The 27,053-nt window shown below is 39.3% G+C and overlaps 1 protein-coding gene across 1 annotated transcript; it reads left to right on the plus strand.

Annotated features, from left to right (window-relative positions):
• The first annotated feature begins 681 nt into the window (after positions 1-681).
• nol10 (nucleolar protein 10) lies at positions 682-18,942 on the plus strand. Its single transcript, XM_084381692.1, has 21 exons — positions 682-844; positions 1,165-1,210; positions 1,309-1,407; positions 1,531-1,608; positions 1,697-1,734; positions 2,640-2,776; positions 2,905-2,970; positions 3,207-3,267; positions 3,735-3,820; positions 4,133-4,211; positions 5,866-6,015; positions 7,246-7,312; positions 8,827-8,879; positions 11,302-11,428; positions 14,043-14,122; positions 14,261-14,359; positions 14,963-15,055; positions 15,250-15,426; positions 15,770-16,077; positions 16,384-16,486; positions 17,615-18,942. Exons 1-21 carry the CDS (start codon positions 779-781, stop codon positions 17,783-17,785), a joined length of 2,184 nt encoding a protein of 727 aa, XP_084237818.1. The 5' UTR covers positions 682-778; the 3' UTR covers positions 17,786-18,942.
• Positions 18,943-27,053: the final 8,111 nt, after the last annotated feature.

Consider the following 27,053-nt stretch of genomic DNA (forward strand, 5'->3'; position numbering starts at 1 on the left):
GAAACGTTGCTGTCACTCTGCATGTTACTCAAAGCTCGCTACAAAATAATTTCACGTTTTAGATATTTCTGAACTTTTCAACATGTTTGAACTTTAAATGGGAACGATTTGAATCTAAGAATATAGGCGAATAAAACAATGACCTGACATTTTATCTATATTTTATATTATGTGATGATATGTTCAGGCGTAGTAGTTGTAGTCAGTTATTGTATTATGCCTCTTCAGATTAGCATCGTTTAGGTTTCCGTATTTCTTTAAGTTTGTATGGCAGTGGAGGCCTTGAAGATTGTCAATAAAATCATTCTCAGGCGTTTGTTCTAAACAAATAGGCCTACATTGATATTTTATTTGAAATTTAAAACAGTGAAGTTAGCTAATTTACTAACGTTTCGTAGGCTACAGTCTTCATTGTCAATTTGTAAATTATATATATATATATATATATATATAAATACCTATTGGCTCTTGACCCATGCTAACATTATGGATAAAACAATGCTGCTATTTAACGTAAGTGTGTAACACGAATGACGAATTAACTTTTATCAATTTTGTCGGTTGCATAATCTTTTTTTTTTTTTTTTTTTATCGTTTTAACCCAGAATTTTTGGGCAGGGGCGGGACTGTTTTCTCAGTGTGGTTTCCACTCGGACCTATTTCGGAAAACACATCTTGACTTCCTGTTTTGGCTCCGAGGCACAACGTGGATTCAGAGCAGTTCAGCGGTGTGTAGTAACAGTGTTATGTGTAACCAGAGTCTTGTTCGCTCTCTACGATGCAGATATCTAGCGTGAATGATGTGAAGATTTACAATTTAAGCTATGGAAAATCTCTTCCGGAGGTAAGAAATACGGCTTGCTCCCAACGCTTAATTATATTTCATAAGCTAGCTATAAAGTTTACTGCCTTACCTTGAGACTAGCTAAGGTAGCTAGCTAACACAGCTAGTCGTGACTATTAATCTACTTTTTCGTAGTACCTCATTATTGCACCACTCATTTCAGTTAATGCTGTTTCAGTAATATTAGTTGACATAAACTAAAACAAATCAAACAAGGGTAGGAAGCAAGTAATATGAAACACATCTATGGCTGTAACTAAACGCTGCGTTATTGGTTATCTTAATGCCAAATCCTAACCACCTGTACATCTTAAACGCAGTGGCTGTCAGATCGGAAGAAGAGACAGATACAAAAGAAAGATGTCGGTGAGTTGAGTGCTACATTTTCAGCATCACAGGCTGGTTAATTGTCCTCCACATGCACATTATGTATGTGGTATTCTGACAATTCATTTCTCCCCCAGACATCCAGCGCAGGATTGAACTCATCCAGGACTTTGAGATGCCTACAGTGTGCACCTCTATCAAAGTGTCGAGGGATGGTCAGTTCATCCTGGCAGCAGGTAAGACGAGCTGTGGATAGTGTTTCATCAGACCACCAGTCACCAGTTGTCAGTCAGAACAGGCAGGAATGCAGTTGCTTCATTTTTTGAGTATGTTTTTTTTTTATCTTCCATTAATTTCAGGCACTTACAAACCCAGGATTCGCTGCTATGACACCTACCAACTGTCCCTGAAGTTTGAGCGCTGTCTGGATTCAGATGGTAAGTCAGCAGACACACCCACTTGTTGTAGAGCCCCCATGTCATGTACGACTAAATGTGATGAATTTTCTTCCTCTCTCTCTCAAAGTTGTGGCCTTTGACATCCTGTCAGATGACTACTCTAAGGTAAGCAATTTGGGGCTCTCTTGCCCCAACTCTTTGCCGTATGATCTTTATTGTTATGTAGTGACATCATTTTATACCTATGTGGTCTGTAAATGCGTAGTATTGTCATGCCATTGCTGGAAGGATCGGTGAGGTTGTCAGAAAGTGGTAATGACATTTTGGTTAACCTACCTGTAAAATAATAAAAACATAGACATTAAAATCATCCAACTTTCACAGGGATCCCCTGATGTAACAGTAGTTATTAGTAGGATGGACCTTTTTGTGAGGTGGGGCTATACCGAGTAGTTCAAAGCGCCATTCATAACGTTGACGTTCATATTTTAAATCAACATATGTTTTTTTTGCGTGTCTATTTGTTCTCATTAAACACCGTATTTCTGCTCCGATGGATAGAGATGAACTTTAAACTATACTAATGTGATTAGCATTATACTATTTGTGGAATTAGATTTACGTGGTGGTTGCTTAAGATTGTTTCCGACTCCTGTGAGCTAAATGTTTCCATAATTTCAGAGTGTTGTAAAGTCCAGAAGTCTTTGGGTTTACAATTAATTAACTACATGTATATTAATCTGTACTATTACCCAGGATTAATCAAATTAACTTCCGCCTAGATTGCAGGGACAAGGTTAAAACTATATTACTTATGTACGACGTAGGGCTGCACGATATGTTTTCAAAAACTAATGTTGCGATTATTTTGACATTGCTTTTACAGTATGTAAAAAGCAATGTCATTCTTGCATTGCAATTTACATTTTCACTGAAAAACTATTAAAATCAGGATGATGTGACATTTGTTGGGGTCTGTACCAAACAAACGTGTTTTCTTACATCTGGAAACACGATTTGTAGACCAGGACATCTCTGTTCACCATTTATTTTTCTGTGTGTCTGTGCAGTTGGTGTTTTTACACTCTGACCGCTACGTAGAGTTTCACTCCCAGCACGGACACTACTACAAGACACGCATTCCAAAGTTTGGACGGGACTTTTCTTACCACTACCCTTCCTGCGACCTCTTTTTTGTGGGGACAAGGTGAGAGTAGGATTGAACAATAGATGTTGAGGCACTCTGTCATTCTGGCACCTTTTAGATATTTGTCCTGTGCATGTCGAACAAATTTGTTTGCTGATCACAGGTGATTTTTTTGTTTATATTTTCAGTTCAGAAGTTTTCAGGCTGAATCTTGAACAAGGATGCTTCCTCAACTCACTTCAGACAGATGCTGTGTAAGTACAACAAAGTGTTTTCCCTAACTGTTAATAGTTTTTGTGTGCAGTGATACTATGTAACCAATAACAGTGAGTGGTTAATGCTAGATTCAGCCAGGTGAAAATGTAAAAAATCATTGTACCACTCAAGTCTTTTGTGCAATCTGACATTTACTGGTCATTAACTGGTCAGCTTGATGTCATTGCTCTCAGCTGATGTTCATGATGATTCTTTGTCTTGACTTCTCGACCAGAGAGAACAATGTGTGTGACATCAATCCCGTCCATCATTTGTTTGCCACAGGAACCTCTGAGGTAAGTGCCATTGCAGCCTGTGTGTGAGATGAGGCAGTTATTAGCAGACACAGTTGAAATCATGACTGTGTATGTGGCTGGCTGTTCATTGCTGAGTGCATTTTATAATATATAGAGACTTGTACTGCATTATATTAAAGTAAAGCACAGAACTTTTCACTTTCATTGGCTGTGTTCAGTAATGAACCGGTTGATTTCGCCTGTTTTAAACAGATATTTTCATATTTTTACTTACATGTGTTTTAATGAGCTGGACTGATGAAATATGTCCGTTGCATCATTTCTGAGTGTTAAAGTTTTAAAGTTTTAAACCATTACATCTGTCTTACATTAGATAATAAATACATTTATAAATAATAAAATGCCCCAGTTAGCTTTACAATTCTTTATAAAGTCATGAGTTGTAGCTTCCTCAAACCTTGTGTTACCCTTGCGTTTGTTTGATATCTCCTCTGTTGGGATCCCAGGGTAGGGTTGAATGCTGGGACCCTCGTGTCCGGAACAGAGTGGGCATGCTGGACTGTGCCCTGAGCAGCCTCCCTGAAGGAACAGAGTACGTACCAAGCTGTTACAGTGACATGTGACATAATTTCAGCTGATGTTAGCCTGGCGATGCATACTGTATGTAGCCACATGGCACTTTTCTTTACTGCCAGTAAATTTGCTGCATGAAAAACAAGCTGCAAGCTGTGCATCATTATGGTACAACATCCAGCTTTCATCTGATTCACAGTTTATTAATCGGTCACAAAGCAGGAACACTATCTACCATGATTTCATAATTTTGTCTTTGTGTCTCACTTTGCCATTTATCCCTTTAATATCATATTGATATAATGTTTTCTTATTTCTGTTTTGTTGACAGAGTTCAAAGTTTGCCCTCCATAAGTGCACTGAAGTTTAATGGCTCTCTCACCATGGCAGTCGGCACCAGCACAGGACAGGTGAGTCAAGCTAATAATTCAAAGAAGTGTTAGCTTTTGTTTTTAATGATGACTGTCGACAGCTGCTGGACACCAGTCCATCCTGTTGACATCAAATCAAATCAAATCAAATCTGTACAATCTGTACAGAGACGACACCCTCTGTCCTTCGACCCTCGATTCGAGTGAGGAAAAACTTGCCCCCAAAAAAAAAGCCCTTTTAACAGGGAAAAAAATGCGGAAGAAACCTCAGGGAGAGCCACAGAGGAGGGATCCCTCTCCCAGGACGGACAGACGTGCAATAGATGTCGCATGTACAGAGCAGATCAACGAGATCACAATGTATTCAATTATAAGCGATGGTTGACAGGAGTGAAAGTACATAAAGATGTATTACAGCAATAATGATGAAATGCACATGGAAATGTGATTACTAGTGATAACAGTAGTAGTGATTAATGGTAAGGATAGTATGTAGTAATGCATTACAATAATAGTAGTGGAACGTATGTAACAGAGATATGACTAATATTAGCAACAGTAGTGGTGGGTGTCAGGCAGGGTCATGGCAGTAGGCGCATCCACGATCCACGACCCGGGCGCGGCCAGGATCCATGGGAGCCTGTAGGACTAGAAAGCACAAGGACTCCGGGGAAGAAGTGAAGTCAGTGACATGCAGAGATGGGGCATGTATACAGGCATAATGTATACAGATGGAGAGGAGAGGGGAGGAGAGAGAAGCTCAGTGTGTCATTTGTCCCCCGGACTGGGCCTATAGCAGCATAACTAAGAGCTGGTCCAAGACAGGCCTGGGCCAGCCCTAACTATAAGCTATATCAAAAAGGAAGGTCTTAAGTCTACTCGTAAAGGTAGAGAGGGTGTCCGCCTCCCGGACCAAAACAGGAAGATGGTTCCACAGAAGAGGAGCTTGATAACTGAAGGCTCTGGCTCCCATTCTGCTTTTGGAGACTTTAGGAACTACAAGTAATCCTGCGTTCTGGGAGCGTAATGCTCTAGTTGGGTGATAGGGTTGTAAGAGCTCCTGGAGATATGATGGTGCCTGACCATTAACAGCTTTGTAAGTGAGGAGAAGGATTTTAAACTCTATTCTTGATTTTACAGGGAGCCAGTGCAGAGAGGCCAATACAGGGGTAATATGATCTCTTTTCTTAGTTCCTGTCAGTACACGTGCTGCAGCATTCTGGACCAGCTGGAGACTCTTTAGAGACTTGTTAGGGCAGCCTGATAATAGAGAATTACAATAGTCCAGCCTGGAAGTAACAAATGCATGGACTAGCTTTTCTGCGTCTTTATCACTGGTCTGCAATCAGCGTGCTCCACTTCCGCTCTGTTTGTTGTTGTTGTTGTTGTTGTAAACTCTCAGCTGAAATTTTGCCTCTTCTTCCTGAGATTAGTTGACTCACAAAGTGACACTGTTCTCAAGAGGAGCTCAGAACTTAAAAGTCTGACTGAGCTGGTGCCCCTGTGATGTTGCCTCTTTTGGTTTAATGCAGCTATTTGCTGTTGGTTTTATATAAAGGGGAACGTTGATGTTAGGAATGATATAATGGCCATAAACACATCCTTAACATTTTTATTATTATTTTAGCATTTGGAAGCCTACTTCTTTAAGAATAAAATAGATTTTAATAGTTGTGTTTGCTTTGTCTATCAGGTACTGCTCTATGACCTGCGCTCCAACCAGCCGCTGCTGGTTAAAGACCACTTCTACAACCTGCCAATCAAGTCACTCCACTTCCACGATCAGCTGGACCTCATTGTGTCTGCCGACTCTAAGATTATAAAAATCTGGAACAAAGACACTGTAAGAATCAGTAACAGCCATTACAGGACCTGATATACCTATTGTCGCTCACATATCTAAGTATTTGGTATGTCCCACTTTTTGCTTTCATGACAGCATGCACTTGAATTGGCATGGACTCCACAAGTTAAACCTGATGACTCATGCTATCCCAGCATGCTTTGACAGTGTTTCTGAAAGCTTCTGGTGATGTGACAGAATGCTTGGCTTTCTCTGTCTTCAAGTGCCCCATTAATATTCAATGGGGTTGATGAATTTTAGAATATCTTAGTATTTGGTATTTCCCCCATTGACGTTGATGATAGCATGCACTCGACCTGGCATGGAGACAATGACAGTCAGGACTCCTTGGTCTTCTTTGGTCTTCAGGTAGTTCTTGCACAACTTTAGGGTGTGTTTGGGCTCATTATCCTGATGCAGTGTCAAGTCAAGTCATTACATGGCTAGACTAAAGGTTTCTAAGGTGGCAGTGCATGGAACTTTAAAATGCTTTGCAGAAACTGGATCAAATCAAATCAAATCAAATCAAATCAAATTTTATTTGTATAGCCCAAATTCACAAATCACAGTTTGCCTCAGAGGGCTTTACAATCTGTACAGAGACGACACCCTCTGTCCTTCGACCCTCGATTCGAGTGAGGAAAAACTTGCCCCAAAAAAAAGCCCTTTTAACACTTGTATCCAAAGAACGATCCGGGACCAAAAGTGACCACACCATCAGAAGATCAAGATATTAAGCTTAGTACAATGAGAGTTAGAAAAGCACCCTCAGCTCAGATACATAATAATTTGTTTGCGCTTATTGGTTAAAATGTGTTAAACTTGAGGAGTCCATGCCAGCTCAAGTGCATGTTGTCATTAAAGCAAAAGGGAAACATACCAAATACTGAGATATTCTGAAAATTCATGGACATTTTTCAAAGACATTTCACTTCATTTGTTAGCTGATAATGTCATTTGTAATGATTTTCATTTTATTACATTCTGTACGCATGGATGATGATGTATGAAGGGTTGTTTTCATATTTATATAGTCTATTAGTGTTTTCAAGTCTCCTTACACTAATATCAGGTAAGATGGTAACTTGTTGGCAGAAATATGTACGTACTCATGGTCTAGTCGTTGGAAATGGTTGCTTCAGTACAACCACGACAGGACGGGACTGTCCGGATCCCTTTAGACTCTTTCTGATGTCCTTATCTTTTATGTGTTCTATCTATTTGCTACAGGGCAAAGTGTTCTCCTCCATACAGCCTCAGACCAACATCAATGATGTTTGCATCTACCCTAATACAGGTGAGAACAATTTTTCCAACAATGTCATGAGAAAAAATGTACTTTGTTGGTCCCATTCAGGATAATACACTGCACACACTGTTTATATTTGTACATATTATGTATATACAATTCTATTTCTATTTCTTACCTTTTTATTATATTGTTTATTTTTTACTATTATTATTGTTTATTGTTATATAATATATATTGTTGGTACTGCTGTGACGCACACATTTCCCCGTTTGTGGGACTAATAAAGGAATTCTGATTCTGAAATAGAAGCGTTGCAGCAGCGGGAGTACAAAAAAATCATTTATAAAAACTAGTAATTAGAGTATTAGTAATTTTATATAATGAACATCTAATAAATGAAGCATAAAAAACTACATGTAACTACTGAATAGTAACTTAAAAGTGTTTAGGGGCAAACATAGTCACAAAAAATAACTTGAAAAAAGGTCAGGAGGAATGATACTTAACTTAAACTTAAGGAGTAAAGTCAAGTGTTGTTTCTGCAGATAGCATTGTTAGCACTTGCTGGCATTGCTAAATACGTGTAAGTTTTAATGTAGCTACAAATTGTCAAAATTTGGTCTTTTAAAATGATTTCAAAAGTGAACCCTTGTCACAACCTCTAGCTGTCTTTCACCTCTGGGGGGCACCATCTTACAGTAGAGTTCACATACTAGAGACTGATTGCATGCCCGTCAGTTTAAACAAGGTCAAAAGTCAACGTTGAAGTCATCATTTAGATCTTTATTTAAGTAAGTTATGTAAGGTCGTTTTGCACGTGGTTCCATATCTTAAACCTTTTCTAAGAGCAGTGAGGTAAAGACAATATATATTAGCTACGTTACTCAGCTCATTCTATTCATGTTTCTTTCTTTAAGATAAGATAAGATGTTCCTTTATTGATCACCCTTGGGAGAAATTTGCAGGTAACACAGCAGTACAGAGGGAAATAAGTAGCAGCACAAGAGTAAGTCTCAAAAATAGAGACAATAATAAGGAGATATTGGAAAGAATAAAATAACAATTTGAATAAAAAATATAATAAAAAACTATTAGAATAAAGATAAACATACTATATACAGTAACTGTCCTTGTGTGTACATGACGTGTGCAATATCTAATAAATGTGCCTGCAATGTGTTAGAAATTTAGTTTAAAACATTCAAAAGTCGACTAAAATTATCAAAAGAACAGTTTTGATGTTACGTCAAAGACACAAGATGTTGATGTAGAGATCTCTACTGGAGTTAGCATGTTAACTAGCTAGCCCCTGTCTGACATATCTCATAATACCACTTTTTACCTCAAGAGATGATAGTCTGATCGGACTATCAAATCTAAACCAGCCCTGTTAACTATTTCACATAATGGTTTATTTTTTAATTTTTTAAGTGTAATAAGACCTTCAAATATGCATAATTGAAACTAAATGTAGTGTTAACATTACAGATGAGCTCTGTGACATCTGCCCTGCTTCCTTCCTGACATTGTTTTGCATACATCCTGTGTCTCATTGATAGGTATGCTCTTCACTGCAAATGAAGATCCCAAGATGAACACGTTCTACATCCCGGTGAGTGCAGAGGCATTTGTATTCATTACTGCTGGCTTAGTACACTGGTATAACCAGCGTGCAGCAGACCCGTCACATTCACACCCTGTTCATCAGGTGCTGTGCTGACAGCACATATCTGAGATGGATGCTTTTATTTTTATTTTTTGTCACAGAACAGCTTTGTGTACAAGCCTCAGTGATTCAGGTGACTGTTTACGGACATGTGTAGGAGGAAGCAAGAAATAGTGTGTACGTTTATTTTCTCTTCCAATGATCTGGTTCTCACAAGGCCACTACACAATGACTAAACTGGTGAAAACTTGTCATCAACAGTCTGTCTTATGACTCTGATTTTATTTAAAGTGTGTTGTTCCTGGTGGGTATTTCTGTGTTTGTAGAGTAAACTAGACTTTGCTTTGTGTAAATGGGGAAATTCTAGGTATGGTGGGTGTGGAAGAGCTGAACTTAGGACATTCTGTCCTTCATTAGGTGAATTCATCACTAAGCTGTTGTAGTCCATGTTGGATCTACAGCTGAAACAAAGTTTGGCTTTATTCAAGCAAAAATGCCAACATCTGTGAGTTTCAGCTTGTCAGTTCTAAGGCTGTGCTGATTTCATTTGTCTTATGTGATATAAATTCAATATTTCTAGGTTCTGCATTGTGGATGGGGCAAATTAATTGATTGAAGACATTGTCTTGGGCTTTAAGAAATTGTGATTGGCAATTACTCCTACTTTCTTAAATTTAACTGAGCAAAGAATGAAGCGAGTAATTGAGAAAATAGTTGGAAGATGAATCCAATAATGGACATCAAAGCCCTAGTTGAGCTCAGAGGATAAGTGCCATAGAGAGGCGACTCGTGTGCCCCATGGGAACTAGTTTCAGAAAAAACAATTGTACAGTAGTCAAAAGATAAATACACTTTTGATGAGAAAGATGAGGAATTCACAGTTTGTTGGCTCCACTTTAGGCCACAACCTTTGATGTCATTTTCAAAGAATTGTAGCACTGAGGTTAGTTCAGACAGCAATTACGTCCTGCCCTGAGTGAGACTTTTCATGTCATTGTTTATAGTCTCAGAAAGCAGACTTCTCGGAAAATCAGGATCTGCGTTCAGACTTGTTTGAGCAACCTGACATTTATGCTTCTGTGATGTTTCTGCATCGAAAAAGCAGCCCTCAGCTCCTCATACAGCTCTGGTTATGTGTGAAGGACAGCTTGAAGCTTTTATCAGCTCAGCAGTGATAAGAATGACTGAGCGCTTAACTGTCTCTCAACTTTGGCCCCAGTGTGTGAGGCCACAAGACGTCATCATCTAGGTGGACCAAACAAATTCCACAAAAGAGGCAGAAAATGCTGAGTCTGGCCTATTGCATTGGAATTCCACCCATTCATTGATCCCACCTCAGTGAGACGTCACAGCATGAGGGGATCTTTGATCTACCTTACTTTTAAAACCGGTTAACCTTTACTCTGTCTTTTGTTCAATTTCTTCTGTAACTGCATGTTGTTGGAGACAAAGACAAACAAAATGTGAAACTATTCCATTCCGGTCCAGTGTGCGAGTGTAATACAGTTTGATTTTATGCGAACCAGCATTTGTCGGGGGTAGGTGGAGAGTTAGCAGCATGTGGCTAGTTGGCAAGAGCCCCGGGATAGCCGATTAGCTCAGACTCAAAGACTGGTGTCACTCATAAAGGTGCTGTGTGTAATGTTAGCACAGTAAGTGGAGCAGTTAATCACTGGCATTGCTATAGGTGAGCAATAACTTAAAATATACACATTACACTTAAGTCTGCTGTGAAGGTGCCCTTAAAAGATCCAAAACTGTCCTTTAAAAAAAAGTTACCCCTCGCCACATGTTACATGCTGTGTGTCTATGGGTGTAACCTGTTCAGTGATATTGAGTTCCTTGTCAATTTTTTAAAATTTAGATAATCAATTAATCAACTGCAGCTTTAGCTGGTTTTGCCTTCCAAACAAGATATTGACAGAAACATATTTGAATTTCCTGGTTGGGTAATATTATTGATAGCATTTCTGGACATGAGGTCATGTCAAAGTTAGAATTTCAAGTGCGCAATCAGCAGTGACAATGTTGGGAATGTTTGTTTGATTTTCTTTTTTCTTTTTTTTTTTTACCTTGAACACAAAATTTGTATTTGCAGCCAAAGGTGCACACTGTGAAATGATTGCTCAACCTGAGAAGCAGTGACACTTGTCACTGTGCCAGTGTCAGTTAACATGAGGCCAAAATCTACAGTTCCTTGGAAAAGGAAGGGCTAAATTATGTCTAACTGGAATGGAAACACGACCTTAGACAGTTGGACAGTCTATTTTTGTTTCAACAAATACATACATGGCAGGTTTCATGCTTACTTAACAATCTAAATCTGAACTGGGAGTGCTGACGTGTTTGTGTGTGTGTGCGTGTTTAGGCTCTGGGTCCTGCGCCTAGGTGGTGCTCCTTCCTTGACAACCTGACAGAGGAGCTGGAGGAAAGCCCAGAGAGCACAGTGTATGATGACTACAAGTTTGTCACCCGGAAGGACCTGGAAAATCTGGGTGAGACCTTGCTGCCTTGATTTCTTTTTTCGTCACAAACCTCACTGCAAATGGAAGTAAACCTCAAAGTTAAACGACCTATTCAATGGAAAAGATTTCCCAAAACCAAATATGCAAGTGGTGCATTAATTATCTTAGTTAGAAAGTACAGAAGATTAAAGAGATCCCTGCTCAAATAGAAAGTTTAATCCCAGCCCTGAAAGTTACACCCAAAACTATGAGTCAGGCTGAGCCACTTTGCCGCCTTTGGGGTTAGCACGTGTGGCTAGACTACCTAACTAGAGGCCCAGGGAACGTTTGAGAGGCTTTAGGTAAGAAGCAGCGTGTGGGGGTGGGAGGAAGGAGGGTCCGGGGAGTGGACACTGGAAGGGTTGAATGAACATTGGAATGCAGGCTCAGCAGTAAAGAGATCAAATGGCAAGAAGCAGAAAGATGGTTGGCTGCTGTGGAATAAAAGGAGAGGAGGGGGCAGGCAGGGGAACAGCGGTGTTGATTTACAGGAGCCACGTAATGTGGCCCTGTTATGTAACCAGGAGGCAACATGAGGAGAGCCCACTGGGACGACACTTACTCTACATTCTCTGTGTCTCTGTATCCAAATTCTCTCACTGGCTGACTGGCTTTGATACAAGATACAAGAAGAATGTTTTACTTACAATTAGCACAACCTTTGCATGCTGCTGCTCCCATTCACATCCTCGAGTGAGAAATCTCAGGTTGGAGATTCTCTTTTTTTAATGACATATTTTTAAAGTTCATACATTTTGGGCATATATCTCACAAAATAGTTTTTCTGTAAGCAAGTTTATTCTCAGGTAAATCCTGAAAACAAAGGCTGTTGTTTACTTTTGTTTTTGTAAATCTGACCATCATGCTAGTAGCATAGCAACAAAGCAGCTTCTCCTTTTTTGTTTAATTGCAAGTGGCAAACTGCTTTGAGGTGCATTACCGCCACTTTCTAGATTGCTGGCGTTAAAGTTCACGACATGACGTCACACAAATGGACCATGGAATGACACTCCCACACCACCATACAACACTGTGGCTGATTTGGTCTAAATGAGGCCCAAGTCTACAGCCATACTAATGTCTCTGTGAGGCTATACAGCATGTGAGCTAAATGTTATCATTATCATATTAACATGGCCACAACGACAATACTAACATGCTTGGTAAGTTTAGCTGGTAAAATGTTTACTATGTTTATCATTTTAGTTTAGTGTGTTGCATGCTACTATTTACTAGATAACACAAAACACAGCTGTGGCAGATGGGAGTGCCAATATTTTGTGGGTATTTTGATCATATGCCAAATGATGGTTCTGCGTGAAAAATTACAGGAACAGCAAAGTTGTCATCAAGACCACGGATGTCAACCTCATGGTGGCACTGGGGGAAAAGTCACCAATGTCATTGAAATTATTGTTCTGGGCACCATCAATATATTTACCAAAGTCCCTGGCAGTCCATGTAGTGGCTGTTAAAATATTTAAAAGAAAATTCAAAAAGGTAACGTCATTGTGGCAGTAGAAGAAAGAATCATCAGTGGGGTTCATCCTCTGGGGACCATGAATAGTACATTTCATTGTACTCCATTCATTAGTTGATGATAGAATCTAACCTGACACTCCAGATGGTTTGTTTCACAAGACCAGTTGAAAAGGTGCCACTAGAAACAGTTTGGAAAATGGCAGGCACTTTCACAAAATACTTGCCAGGTGATCAGACAACCCTCTGTATTATCACAGTCTATCACTGGCTACCTGTAACCAATCAGATCAACAGTAGGAGAGTGCTAGGACCACTGGAATGCAGTCAGAGTGAAAACATGAAATTTTCTTTTTTTTTTTTTTTCAAGCCTTCAGAGTTGTTCTTTACTCTTCTTTCTGAAATAAACTCTCCAGTTCTGATATAACTGATGCTATTACAGCAGTTACACTAACCTCTCGACAAACAGTCAGTTCTCTTGCTGGTCATCACTCCTAAACCATGCATGTAGTTGCCAGTAGTTTCTTAAAGGACACTGATTGATTCAACCAACCAATCAATTGGTTGGTGAAACCTGGTATGATGGATCTGCAAGATCACATGACCACCTGATCTTGCAATTCCAGCTGCCTTGCAAGGGAAGATATATTTCAGATTGGACCAAAGTGATGGACCATCCAACTGACAGACTGGCATTATCATCCATATAGCCGCACTAATAATACGGACAAGACATTTGTGACTTTATTATGTGTATACTCACCACATACAGTATTTTAAATCTTGAGGGTGGATGTGTGTGTGTGTGTGTATTTGATGGGGGGGATATTTATTTATAAAAGTTGGCGGGAGGGGGGTAAATTGTTTTAATGATGTGGGAATGTGTGTATTCATGACTTTGTAATTGAAATTTTGCACAACTGTGAATTTAGTAACTGTTTTTAATTTGTTGTATGTTCCATCTACCTGCCCAGGGACTACGGGTGGAAAATAGCAACTTGCTAAAACCCGGTGCAATGCATCTGTCCTTGTTACATACAGGGTTAATGTTTTATTGTGCACTGTCCCTGCTCAAATAAAAGAAATAATAATAATAATAATAATGTGTTTCCCATATTTTTATTAGGTTTGTCTCACCTGGTGGGATCATCTCTTTTGAGAGCCTACATGCACGGCTATTTCATGGACATCAGGCTTTATCACAAGGTAAGGTGTCTAACCGCCATGTCAACTTCATGTCAACGTGTCTTAATTAAATAGCTGTGTTGTTAAATCCAGCCTGAGACAAAACCTGCTGTTAGGTATGTTTAGTTTTGACAGTTTTGCTGTTTGGTTTGCGCGCAGGTCAAAACCATGGCAAATCCTTTTGCATACGAGGAGTATCGCAAGGATAAGATCCGCCAGAAGATTGAGGAGTCCAGGACCCAAAGAGTGCAGGTTAAGGTGAGAGGTCCTGACAAAGTGTCTCATCTTAGTTTGCAAAGATGAACTGTTCAAGTCTCTGGCCCTGAGAAGTTATCCCCTCTATCTTTTATGTTTGTATATGGGAGAAAGTCATTCAGATCACTTGTTTAGACTCTACCTTGCTCAGTATTGAAAACAAATTCCAATATCTTCTTAATACATTTTTTACATGCTTTCTTGACATATATAAGTTCCCCATGATCATTTCATGGGTTAAAATGTACATTTCATACTGGTTTGCCCAGATTTTCTTCATCTTGTCTGACTCTTCTGAAGCATTTAAAACAAACTACCGTTTTGCGACTAGTAGACATAGACATTTCTTAGGAAGGGTTATTTGTTTAAAACAAATAACCCTTCCTAAGAAGACACAAACAAGTCAGCACGTTAAGTACACAGTCAGCACGTTAAGTACACAGTCAGCACGTTAAGTACACAAGTCAGCACGTTAGTTTAGACACAGACAAGTCAGCATGCATTGATGATGATATCAGTAAAAATGTAATCCAAGTACATCTGATTCGATCATATTTCCTGTTTCCTGTGTGTAATCAAATGTGCAATGTGTTGTGACTGAGGCAGAAGCTGCCCAAGGTGAACAAGGAGCTGGCTCTCAAGCTGATGGAGGAGGGTGATGATGAAGCCGAGCTGGCCTCGAGGAAAAAGAAGGGCAAGGTAGGAGAACACACTGGAGATTACAAAATCAATCAATCAATCAAAATTCATTTCAGCTTTTCAGGTCCCTGAATTCATTTACGTTTACGATGTTCAGAACTCATCATTGAGATGAATGTTTTTCCTGCCAAAAAAAGGATGCACTACATAACCATCATATTAATCATTCTGATCTCAATTTATCCACACTGCAGGCCCTCCCCAGCATCCTGGGTGACGACCGCTTCAAAGTGATGTTCGAAAACCCAGAGTACCAGGTGGACGAACACAGCGAGGAGTTCCGCCTGCTCAACCCCATCGTCTCCAAGGTCGGACAAAAGAGGAAGAAGAAGCTGCGTCTACTGGCTCAGCAGGTTGCTGCTTCCCAACAGGTAATGCTGAAATTAGCTGTTAGTTATGATTCCTGCACAGTTAAAGAAACTTTGAAAGTCTCCAGGCATTTAGAACACAAGTTTTTTTGAGGCATTGAATTGAAATGAAAGAGAGAAGTTTAACTAAATAGTGGATTTCCACATTCAGTTCTTTCTTTCTGTTCATTCTGTATTAAGTGTGACATTAGCCTGTAGCACTCCGTAATCAAAGAAATGAACAGTCATCCGTTTATCTTGTTCATCTTGTTCGCGAGCAGTGTTTGCACATTCTTTATTTTCTGGAATTGTTCGGTCCCGAAAGAGTATCGAATCAGTAACTTTGGTTTTGTACCATCTCGGCTAGGTGGATGAAGACGAGGAGGAGCCTGAAGGGCGAGGCAGTTCTGAGGAGGAGAGCTCGGACGACGACAAGAGTTGGGTGGAGGAGGTGAGGGAGCAGCGGAGACTCCTGCGACAGGAGGACCGAGACCGGCAGCGGCAGAAGAGGAAGGAAGTAGACCGCAACACTGTCCTGCTGGAGGAGAACGGAGGAGAAAAAAACGCAAACATGGCTGAGAGCAAGAAGATGAGTCAGCCTCAGTTTTATCAGATCAAAACTGGGGAGGAGTTCCGAAGTTTTAATGACATGGCCCGCAAGCAGAGACTTCAAAAGTATGTCTAATATATTAAATGGTTGTGTGTTAGAGGAGTACTGGCTTGTTGTGTGGGACACTTTGAAATCCAGATTATTATTCAGATTGCTTTAGGGTCTGCAGTTGTTTATGATTAAGCATAACCTGACTCCACTTAATGAAGACATCTTGTGGTGCATGCTAACACATTTTCAAACTTAAATCAATAAATAAGAATATAACATATTAGAATTACATTTTCTAATTCTAGCCAAAACTGCTTTCTTACTGCTATCTTTGTATACTGTTTGTTATATTGTGTTGAGGTATGTGTGTGTTCTTCCAGGGCGTCTTTGGAGGACCGTCTGAAGTTAGAGGAGCACACTGGAACCAACAACATGGCTGACACTGCAGTGGGCAGCAAACAGCTAACGTTCACTCTCAAGAAGGTAAACTGTTCACATGGTGCACCAAGCAATGTAGTACAATTTATGAAATACGAAACACTGTATCTACTGTAGACCAACTTGTGCAGCCAATTGTCCAAGGGGGAGAGGATGCATCAAGGTGGTCTGAAGACAGTTTAACTTCATGCAGTCTCACACTCATGGTAAATTTAAGGCAACCAAATCATATAACGTCAGCGACATATATTACCAATAACACCCAAAACTATCAAAAGGTGATTAGCTATCCCCAACAGATTTTACAGTAGTCATAACTACGGCTGCAACAAAAGATTATTTTCATTATTGATTAATCTGTCAATTAATTTCATGATTATTTGATTAGTCGTGTAGTTAGTCAAATGTAAACAAAATTCTGAAAAATGCTCATCCCAAACTGACATCTTCAAATCTTTTGTCCAACCAACCGTACAAAACCCAAAGACTCTATTTATTATCCTAAATGATAAAGAAGCTGGACTCAACACATTTGACATTTTTGCTTAAAAAATTACTTTTACTACTATTAATCTATAATCAAAATAGTTTGCAAAATAGATGCCAATTACTCTTCTTTCGATAGACTAATCGTTGCAACTCTTATTGCTACCCTGAAATCATATGGACATAAGTTGGACACGCTGGTTGTGTGAACACAAATGTCTGAATCAGTTGAAGCAGACATTTAATGGACTTCACCAGGACCTGATTCTCTGGATATTGTCCGGAATTCATATGTGAGGCTGTACAAAAAACAAAAACTTCACAGAAGTAATTCCCTGAAAACAAACAAGAAATAATTCAAATATTACAGTGAATACTCGCCATACTATATAGAAAACATTTAAACTTTAAAAATTCTGTTGTCCCATGCCCCTACCTGGAAGTGAGCAATGGTTGTAACTGCTCGCTTTTCCTCTAAGTATAAATTATAATAATTATAATAAATTTAATTTACATAGCGCCTTTCAGGGTACCCAAGGACGCTTGACAAAGTGGAACATACAAAATAAAGAATAGATGGATTAACAAAAATACATAAAACGTACAATCATTTTACCTCATGAATGAACAGGATGGAAACACAGAACATTATTTACTTAACATGCAATATTCTGTTGTCCTTTGCAGTCAGAGCAGCAGAAGAAGCAGCAGCAAGCAGAGCAGGAACACCATGAGGAGAGGAAGAAGCTGAGGCGCTCGGCAGGACACCTGAGCAGCCGTGGTAGAGGCTGGGGCGGCGGCAGGGGAAGAGGGGGAGGGAGAGGAAGAGGGAGAGGAGGAGGGAGAGGCCGTTACTGATGGACAAGAGACGCATTTCCAGCACACTGCTCAGCTTACATCAGAGTTCTCTGGCGTCTTCCATGAACTTAACTCTTCCAGAGGGTTCTGCTCATTATCCAGAAATACCTTTACTGCATACTTTTTTAGACAACTTCTCAGTGGAGCCTGTTTCAGTTAATGAAGGGGAGAAATGGTGTGTGCCTGTAAAAAGTAAAAAATAAAATAAAAATAATAATTATAATTTTTTCTTAATACTTTTTGTTTTTACTGTATATTGTTTAGCCAACACTGGATTAACAAAACTTGTACTATGTATTATATTTGGTACAACGCTTGCTTCAATGCATTATTTTTAGTGCTGAAAAATCAAAGTGTGCCAAATTGGCTCAAAGCGGGTACATAGAGCATGCTTCCTTTGTTGCAGTTTTCTAGATACGTCAGAAGTAAGAGGGGAAGAGGGGACTGCTGAATGGGGAAAGTTTTTTTTGTCTTTCCCACACCAACAACTGCAGTTCTTGGAAATAGAAGGACTGCCTGGGTGTCCTTCCCATCCCCCAATGTGCTGGTGGTGTGAATCCCCTCTGCTCCAGCATTGGCCTGTTTCAAATGTGAGGGAGGTGCATTTAAGCTGTCAGCATGCCAACACTGGCCCCTAGGCTCATTTGAACTCATTTGATGTCACCATGCTTTTTCACCGTGACCCATCCTTCTACAAAAACCAGCGAGTAAAACTTAGAAAATGCAGATTTATGGGCAGTTATGTGCCGGACTATTTCTTGACCAGGACCAGGAGATTTGATGTTTTAATTAGTGAACTTTAGAGGTGCTGGTGAGCAAATTTAGAGGGGGTCATATCTATCTTCTCATCTAGGTACCAGCCAAAAATGTCACACTATAGCTTCAATTTTCTACTGGGATTTTGTTGCCTGTTCACTTCATATATAACTGAATAGATCAGGGTCAGGGTATTACATACTTTAAACCAGAAATTCATTGCTACAAAGCCTTTGAAGAATGAACAGGGAGCTTTTTAGCCAGGTGTTTCTTGAGAGATTACCATCAGTGATAGGTGACTGAGGCAAGACAACAAAGCTCCAGCCCAGTTCCCTCCTTTGTGTTGCGACCCCAGTGACACCGTTCCACTGTAGAATAAATAAACATCATTTAGCAAAGTGTCATCTGGTCCAGTTCTTTAATCTGGGTTCTAGGCGAATTGCCCCGTTTCCTTTAACAATGCTTCACCATGACAACTGGCAATCAGGCCACAGGAAGTGGGTCAACCAAAGCTGCCGCAAAGAATAAGGAAACAGAATTTCCACAGAGGCGAGGAAGAGCTATTTGATACTGTGCCTCGTAAGCCAAACCATTACGTAGACCCACAGTAGTCCTCTCGGTCCAGGATTTCTGTCTCATGGAGGCATGATTTCAGTTGTAATGATCAAATATGTTGCTTACTCCAATCCAAATCAGAGCTTGATTGCAAGTAGAACATTGAGCGTACTAGCAAATCGTATCTCATTATGTTTCAGGTTTAATTACAAACACAAAAGAAGCAAAACCAGGGATCCTTTAATGTGCTTGAATCAAACCATGGTAAAGGTTTGTGGCTCCATCATGGTAGCATCCACTGTTTCCTTGGAGGGGATGTTTTGTGAGGCAGTCTGAATAATACATAGATTACAGAATAGATACTGGTATGTGGATTCTGCAGATTAAGCAGCACATTGTTTCTGGGAAAATACTTAAACGTACTGCAAGGGACTTAAAACCAATATGAAGCAGTTTCAATTTAATACTGATACCTCTAAATGTCCTGCACAAGCAATTAAAACTACCGTTTTTGGCATAGTGCTGAGGTTGAATAAGGGGTCTCACAGCCCAAGGAGAGAAGTTGCTCTGTAGTGTGGTGGTACGACAGCGTCACTAAAGCAAAGTTTACTTTGTTTCAGTTTTGTCGAGAGTGGCCGCCAGAATGAACAACAAATTAAAGTTTCTTGTAGCTGCTTTAAAGACAAAGTTCACTCAAAATTGTCATGATCTACTTACCCCTGTTGATGTTGGGTAAAGTTTCAAAGTCCACAAATCATTTCTGGAGCTTCACAGCAAAACTGTGTTTGCCTACATTCCACAGAGCAAATTTAATTGTGTTAATGGTCGAAAATGGGAAGCAGTGAACCCTCTCTTCAGTTGGTGCCTTTTCCCCCCTAATGGATCAAAGGAGTGAAATGTGCTGATACAGCCTGTCCACTGAGATTCAGGCCAACCCAGGAAAGCAGAAAAGATGTTCCAGTGAAAATACGATCACTTTTTTTTTTTTTTTTTGGTCTTGGTCTCCACACTGCCGAGCAAACCAACTCAGCCTTGAAAGAAAAAAAATGATGAGTCAGCAGAGACCCAGATTAAACAACTCACCTCTCATCACTGTAGGAACAGAGCTGACAAGTGGGCGAGTTGGGCAGTCACAAGGCTAATTTTATTCAGAGCAACCTTTTGATATAATTTAGACTGTAATGAGGCTTACTTTAAATCTTTATTTGTAATACTGTAGTATTCAGATGATAAGATATGCAAGGGGTACTTTATCTGATGATTTTTATTACCTTCAGGATTATTATTTATGTTATTTTACCACTGAGATATTCCTCTTCTGTGCTTCAACAAGTACAGAGATATGTATTCACACTGACTCTGACAGACTTGTGTACCTACAAAATACATTTAAGGCATTGCCACAGGGACCTTTCAGGGGTTGCTGAGGATGTGACCCAGATGTGTCAGAAGCAGCACTCCACCAGAAAATAAAAAACAGAGGAATACCAACACAGAATAGATGTGAGATCTTCTCTCTGCTACACCAAAATGAGCAGGTAGACAAGTTGAAGGGCTTTGTATCTATGTAACAACCATGTGTGCACATAAAACAGGTTTTAGGATAAATATTGTATCATCTGTGCTCTTTGACTTTGTAAAAGTAGTTAGATAAGTACAAGGACATGTACTTTCAACATTGTAAGCTTGTTGGAAATTTAGAGTCACTCCGACCTTATGATTCAAGACACACACTGATAAAAGACACACTGGAGCTGCACATTGTCTCAGCACTACACCATGACATTTCAAAAACAAGCATGTCTTTATATGGTAATATTAAAACCACCCTATGGAGTAGTAATTACAGACACGCAGATGTTCCTCATGAAAATGCAGGTTTATGCTGCAAGGAGTCCCAAAACCAAATCAGATCATGAACTCTGCAGTTTTCTTCTCTTGCCTTTATAGAATTCCTCCCAACTGGCATTATTTCCCAAATATCATGTACATGGGTCCAAGGTTCTTTGTTTAATAAGTCTAGCAGTGGTGCAAGAAGTACTGAGATCCTTTACCTAAAAAGTAAAAGAAGTAATGTGACTGTGAAAATCCTCGACTACAAGTGAAAGTCCTACTTAAAACATTGCTTAAGTAAAGGAAAGTTTTATCAGTTAGATGTTGATTGTGCAGTAAATGTTCCCTGTCAGTGTTTTACTATTACTATAATATTACTGCCGCATCAATGTGTATGTTGCATTTAACTGCTGTTGATTTACTTTATATACTAGTGGGTAGTTTAATCCACATCAATGAATAATATTCTATAAGATCATCACATGATTGCCATGAATCACCAACTTTGGAGATTTGTGATTTTCAATGGACAGGAGGGGTATGAAAAATTGAAATATAATACGTAATTAGTCACTAAAGCTGTCAGACAAATGTAGTGAAGAAAAAGGTACTATATTTTCCTCTGAGATGTAGAGAAGAGGTATGAAGTTTCAGAAAATGTACAAAGTGCCTTGAATTTGATTGCAGTGCTTGAGTAAATGAACTTGGAACGTGGATACATCCCACCATCGAGTCCACAGCCACACAGGTGGCTCTATAGGCACATGAGTGCTTTGAGCTAATTGCTAAAGTTAGCACGCTAACAGGCTCACAAATGATTACAGGCCTTTTTCAGAGCAAACATTTTGTATATACCAAAACCTTAAGCAACATGCTAATATTAGCACAAAGCACAGCTAAGGTTCATAATATCATTAGGTTGGCACTGTTTTGGTCAAATTAAGTATTGGACAAATGTGTGCTAGATGAAATGTCAGATGATCCCTCAAGTTATTACAATTAATCCTGAGGGGGACATTGGTGATTGTATCAAAATTCAAATGGCAATCTGTTCAATATGCCTTCATCCCTTGAGTCGCTAACCCACGTGCCAGACAATCTCACAAATCTAGCTGCCTCACAAGGCAATGGCTCAAAAAATGTGTCAGATACATGGCTTAAAGTTTTTTATAGGGGAACAATCTGTGGCTGTTCTGGGTGGAGGCCGGGCATGCAAAGCCCTTGTGGCAACATGCACAAACCCTCATAAATGTTGTGAGTTAGCATTTATTAATACAAACAGCAAGCAGCAGAATGAATGTTAGGAGATGGGTGGAGTTAGCTCATGCAAGAAGAACAGCTTAGCTCAATTCAGCTCAACATTAGGTATTGTGTCACTGAAGCAAATGAGTCATTTCACTATCTTTATGGCTCTTTCTACTTAAGCTACTGGGGCCTCAGTTTCAAAAATGTTCTTAGATTTATGCTTGAACTTAGTCTTGAGATGCTCTCCAACAGTGTGCTTGAGTTTAGGAATCATTTGCTGCATACTTGCAATCTATGAAACTCAAATCACCTTAAATTGTCATCACCTGCCTTGTGATTTCCCCTTATACATAATGCCAGTACAAACAAGTCCAGAATAGCCATAGACGAAAAGAGAAAATCTAACTTTTTGGAAGACGAGGCAGGACAATGGTACAGGAAGTTGAAGTCAGGCAGTGTTCTCCCTCTCTGTTTCACAGAGTGAGGACATGCATCTAAAAATAGATTACCTGGACAAGATTTCAAGAAGACAGAAGTTTTGTGACATTAGCCTTTCTGAATAAGCTACGGATGAGCTCAGGCAGAAGGGACCCGTTAATGCGAACCTTCAATTAGCTTTTTTTAAGGTACTGTGGTTACATGAAAGACTACAGAATAACCTTAATTACAAGCTACCCATTGTCTGTGAATGTTATGAAAACACACTTCTTGACATTGACAAGTACAATTAAGAACCATGCTTTTTATTTCTGTGGCTGGCTAGTCAAGGTTCAGTGGCTGTGTGGTGTAATTGTTTCCACTCTATCCAGCTGTACGGGTGGAGTCTGTCATCAGCACTTTAAGTTGATTAAGCTATCTGTGTGACACATGCTGTTGGGTGCTCACCCCAAGGTTACCCTGTCTAATCTTAAATGACAAATGGATCGGAGTCGAAACCGTTAAGAAACATCACCGTACCATCTGCTCAGATAGGCATAGAGCCGTGCAGGGAAAACCTAAAACTTCCGGTCTCATAAGTAGCTGTCTGGGTCAGTCAAAAATGCTCTGGTATATTGAGGTCAAGCCTTCATGGAGTCTAAACACCTCCAATCCTTGACCTCTGACTACACAGCTACATAGCTGTTTGAATGAAAACATTCAAGATGTTTGACGAAAAGATTGCTTGAAAGAGGAGCAATGTTTGACTTTCATGAAATAAAAAATTCAATTTCAAATTTAACTTAGCGATCAAAACCAATGGTTGGCAAACTGGGGATAGCATAATAGAAATAGAAAAATGATCTGACTGGTTCTTTTTTCTTGTGAAATTCTGCAGTTATGTAACCCAAAACAGTTCTGAAACTTTGTAAAACATAAATTAAATGTTATGTGCTAATTTGCTAATCCTTTCAAAATACAAAGACAGTATATTAAATGGTTTTCCTCATCAACCTCAATGATTTTCAGTCAATGCTCCAAAAAACCTATTTGGAACAATCCACAGGTAAACAGAATCATTGATAACAGGTGATAGTATCATGGTTGGGTGAAAGGGAGTTGTTCACAAGCAAGGATAGGACGAGGTTCACCACTTTGTGAAACATATGATTGTATAAAGGATATCACTACATGGGCTTAGGAAAACCTTTTTTTTATTGCAGGTATAACATGCAAAACAAACAATTTGAATGGCTTACACACCAAACATACACATACATGCTCATAGCACCTCATACAAAGTACATAATAATAGAATAGAATAGAATAGAATAGAATAGAATGGAATGCCTTTATTACATTATCTTCAGTACCTACATAAACAAAGCTATGCTTGCAGGATGACCAGGTTAGTCATTTCAGACAGTTTAGGTAAACGACACAACATCAGATCTTGAAGTAATTTTCTGGATTTTTTAAACAGATACAAAGCAGACACTGAAGCAGATTCTGCAACTTGTGTTGTGCAATAAGGGGATTTCAAATTGGTACCCCATGGTATCACAAGCTCATTTTTGTTTTTGGGACACATTGGGCCTCATGCAGCAACATTCTCTTAAAATTACTTTTTTGTCAAGAGAAAAAATAAGAGAAGATTTGTTTGAATATTGCTTCTTGCATGAGGCCCATTGTGTAGATGCAGTGGTGGCCAGAGTACTGAAAATCTATACTCAAGTAAAGTACTATTACTCCCATGAAAATTGAGTCAAGTAAAAGTAAAAATTAACAATTAAGTACAAGTTACTCTTCATTTTAATATTATTAAAATTGTAATGAATTACAATTTTGAAAGTATTGCTAATATTGAAGCTGTCATTGTGTTGGTTTAACTGCTTTCTAAAGCACAATAGTTTAAAAGGCAAGCAGACCACTAGCTACAAGATAAGTTTATGTGATTATCATAGCGTCAAATGTTAACATTACACATGAAAAATAAACAAAGCTAATGCTACGGAGGTAACTACATCGCCATCTACAGTATGTGCAGCTTGCTTGTGGAGGTTAGAAGAGCAGTTTATAAAATTGGAGATATCAGTGTTTTTCAGGAGGCACAGCATTCATGTGTTTTTTGGATTTTGTTCTAAGAAGTGTGACCAGTTGTGGCCGGAGATTGTTGGTGGAAGCTGCCTCTGTTTCTGCTCCGTCGTGATCAAATCTTAGTCAAAAGACAGGTGGTGCTTCCTTTACTTCCAGGCAGCTGGAAACTGCATCTGCAGTAGAGGTACTCCTCATATGCTCTCCCCTCTAAACACAATCTGTGCTTTTAGAGCAGACTAGCTGTAACGCAGGTTTAAAAGGAAAATGTCATATCAAAAATATGAGTAAGGAATAGAACTACAGTTTTAAGGAGGGACGAAAACAAAAAAATAGCATGACATTGTTCAAGTATGAGCTAACAAAGAAGTGAAGAGAAATACAAAGCCAGATGACACATAGTCGCCAAGGCGTGTAACTGCACTGTATTTTGTGGGTGGCCAAGAACAATGATCTTACTTGTCTTTTGTGAGGCCTTGTAAATGTGGGGGTTAGGCCACAATGGTCTACAGTAATGATAACAGAAAGTCCACACAGAGCAAGAGACAGACATTACAAGAGGAGGAGAAGGAGACGGGTGAAGGAGAAGGGTAGAAACACAGACATTTGGTGGAGGAGAGATGAAAACAAAAGGAAATGACTTGCGAGAGGAATAACAATCTAACATGGGTTTGCTGTGTAATATGTTGTTTTGTGATCTTATGATTTTTAACAAGCTGATAAACATCTGTTGAAAATGAATTATCCCCGAGTGTGGGCCCACTTCCTGCCTGACGAGCATGCTTCTGCATAGGAGGTGAGGACACTAGAACAAGTTCAGATTCAGGGCAGGATTAAGGAAAACTGCAATGTATGAAAATAATGGCAAATTATGTCATCAGACAAGTTTGCCTAATTTAAACTACTGACCAGTTGAGAAAGGGCTGTGGTTTTTACTTTTTTGATAATTATACTGCTTGGAAAAAATTACTTCATTCACCAACCCCTGCAGAAAATCTGAATGGAAACCCTGTTGTGCGAAGAGTAGAATGCCATCTTGATTTGTGGCCTCAAGAACTGGAAAAGATATTAAGTTAAGCCCACAGATATGCTGTCCTTATGAAGCCCTAAAGTTTCCTGTTAGTGTCTTGGAACTGTTGCCTGTGCAACATTTCCACATGTACTGTTGGGTCATCCTAACCAAATTCTTAATTTTCCTCCATTTGGTAATGTCTGCTTGCAAACCAAATGTCTACAAAAGCAACCTTTGGACTGATTAGATTGTGCAGTAAGGGGGAAATGGCTGGGCGGCAGGAACTTCAGGGGTCTGGGTAGAAAGACATTTTACTGCAAAGAAGTATTTTATAAATGTCCGGCTAACAATTTGGTGATCCTAGATCAGCAATCATATTAAAACAGTTAAAGGGGCATATGTAAGAATCTTAGTTGAAACCGTTCAAAAATGTACTAAAATGATCAACAGAATGTGAATAAAGACCAGTTTTGATATTATGATGTCTATGTACTGTGTCGTAGATATATACTGAGATTAGCATGATAACTAGCTAGCTCTCGTGCTGCTGAGTTGTCAAGCTAAGGCAGCTACAGTTAGCAGCAGTTAGCGGTTACTCTGGTGATGTGCTGCCACCTATTCTTTTGCCTATTCTTGGCTTCATTGATAGGACATGCAAGACTGACAGGAAATGGTAAGCGATGCAAGACATGTATGCTACAGTTCAGATTTGAGCCCTAGGCCATTATAAAGCACTAATTTAATGTCTTGTTGTGCATGGCCATATTTTTACAACTACTTTAACTGAGAGTTTTCCCTCAATGACCTCTTCATGAATGAAGTGAATTATGATCTTAATATGCTTCGCTCAGTATGGACCTGATAAGGTGGTAGTACCAATACCAATTTATAAATATTGTCTATTCTTGTGAAACAAAACTACAAGTGCTAATAGTGACAAAATTAAGTAATTAAATTAGGTCTTTCAAACTCGTTCCCCATTTTAAAGTGAGGTCTTTCTTGAAAACAAATTTACTAGTAGAACCTGTGTTGTGTCATACAAACTGTGTTTACCAACACGGCTTGACAAGTGTTCCTGGGCACATGTAGTAATCTCCTTTATACAATCATGTTCCACAAAGTGGTGAACCTCACCGGATCCTTGCTTGTGAATGACTGAGCTTTTCGCGGATGCTCCTCTCATACCAAATCATGATACTATAATCTGTCACCAATCAACCTGTTTGCCTGTGGAATGTTCTGAACTGGTGTTTTTGGAGCATTCCACAACTTTCTCAGTGTTTTGTTGCCATCACATTCACAAAATTAAATATATTCTTTTTGCAGTGTTTTCAATTGAAAAAAAGACAAAAAAGA

The sequence above is a fragment of the Pagrus pagrus genome (genome assembly GCF_965226575.1).
Source record: "Pagrus pagrus genome assembly, chromosome: 18".
NCBI lineage: Eukaryota > Metazoa > Chordata > Actinopteri > Spariformes > Sparidae > Pagrus > Pagrus pagrus.

Bases quoted from the DNA above. Each gene is read 5' to 3' on its own strand.
- nol10 (XM_084381692.1), top strand. From the start codon at position 779: ATGCAGATATCTAGCGTGAATGATGTGAAGATTTACAATTTAAGCTAT. The intron at 2,777-2,904 runs GTGAGAGTAGGA...TTATATTTTCAG, and splicing joins CTCTTTTTTGTGGGGACAAG to TTCAGAAGTTTTCAGGCTGA. The intron at 16,487-17,614 runs GTAAACTGTTCA...TGTCCTTTGCAG, and splicing joins TAACGTTCACTCTCAAGAAG to TCAGAGCAGCAGAAGAAGCA.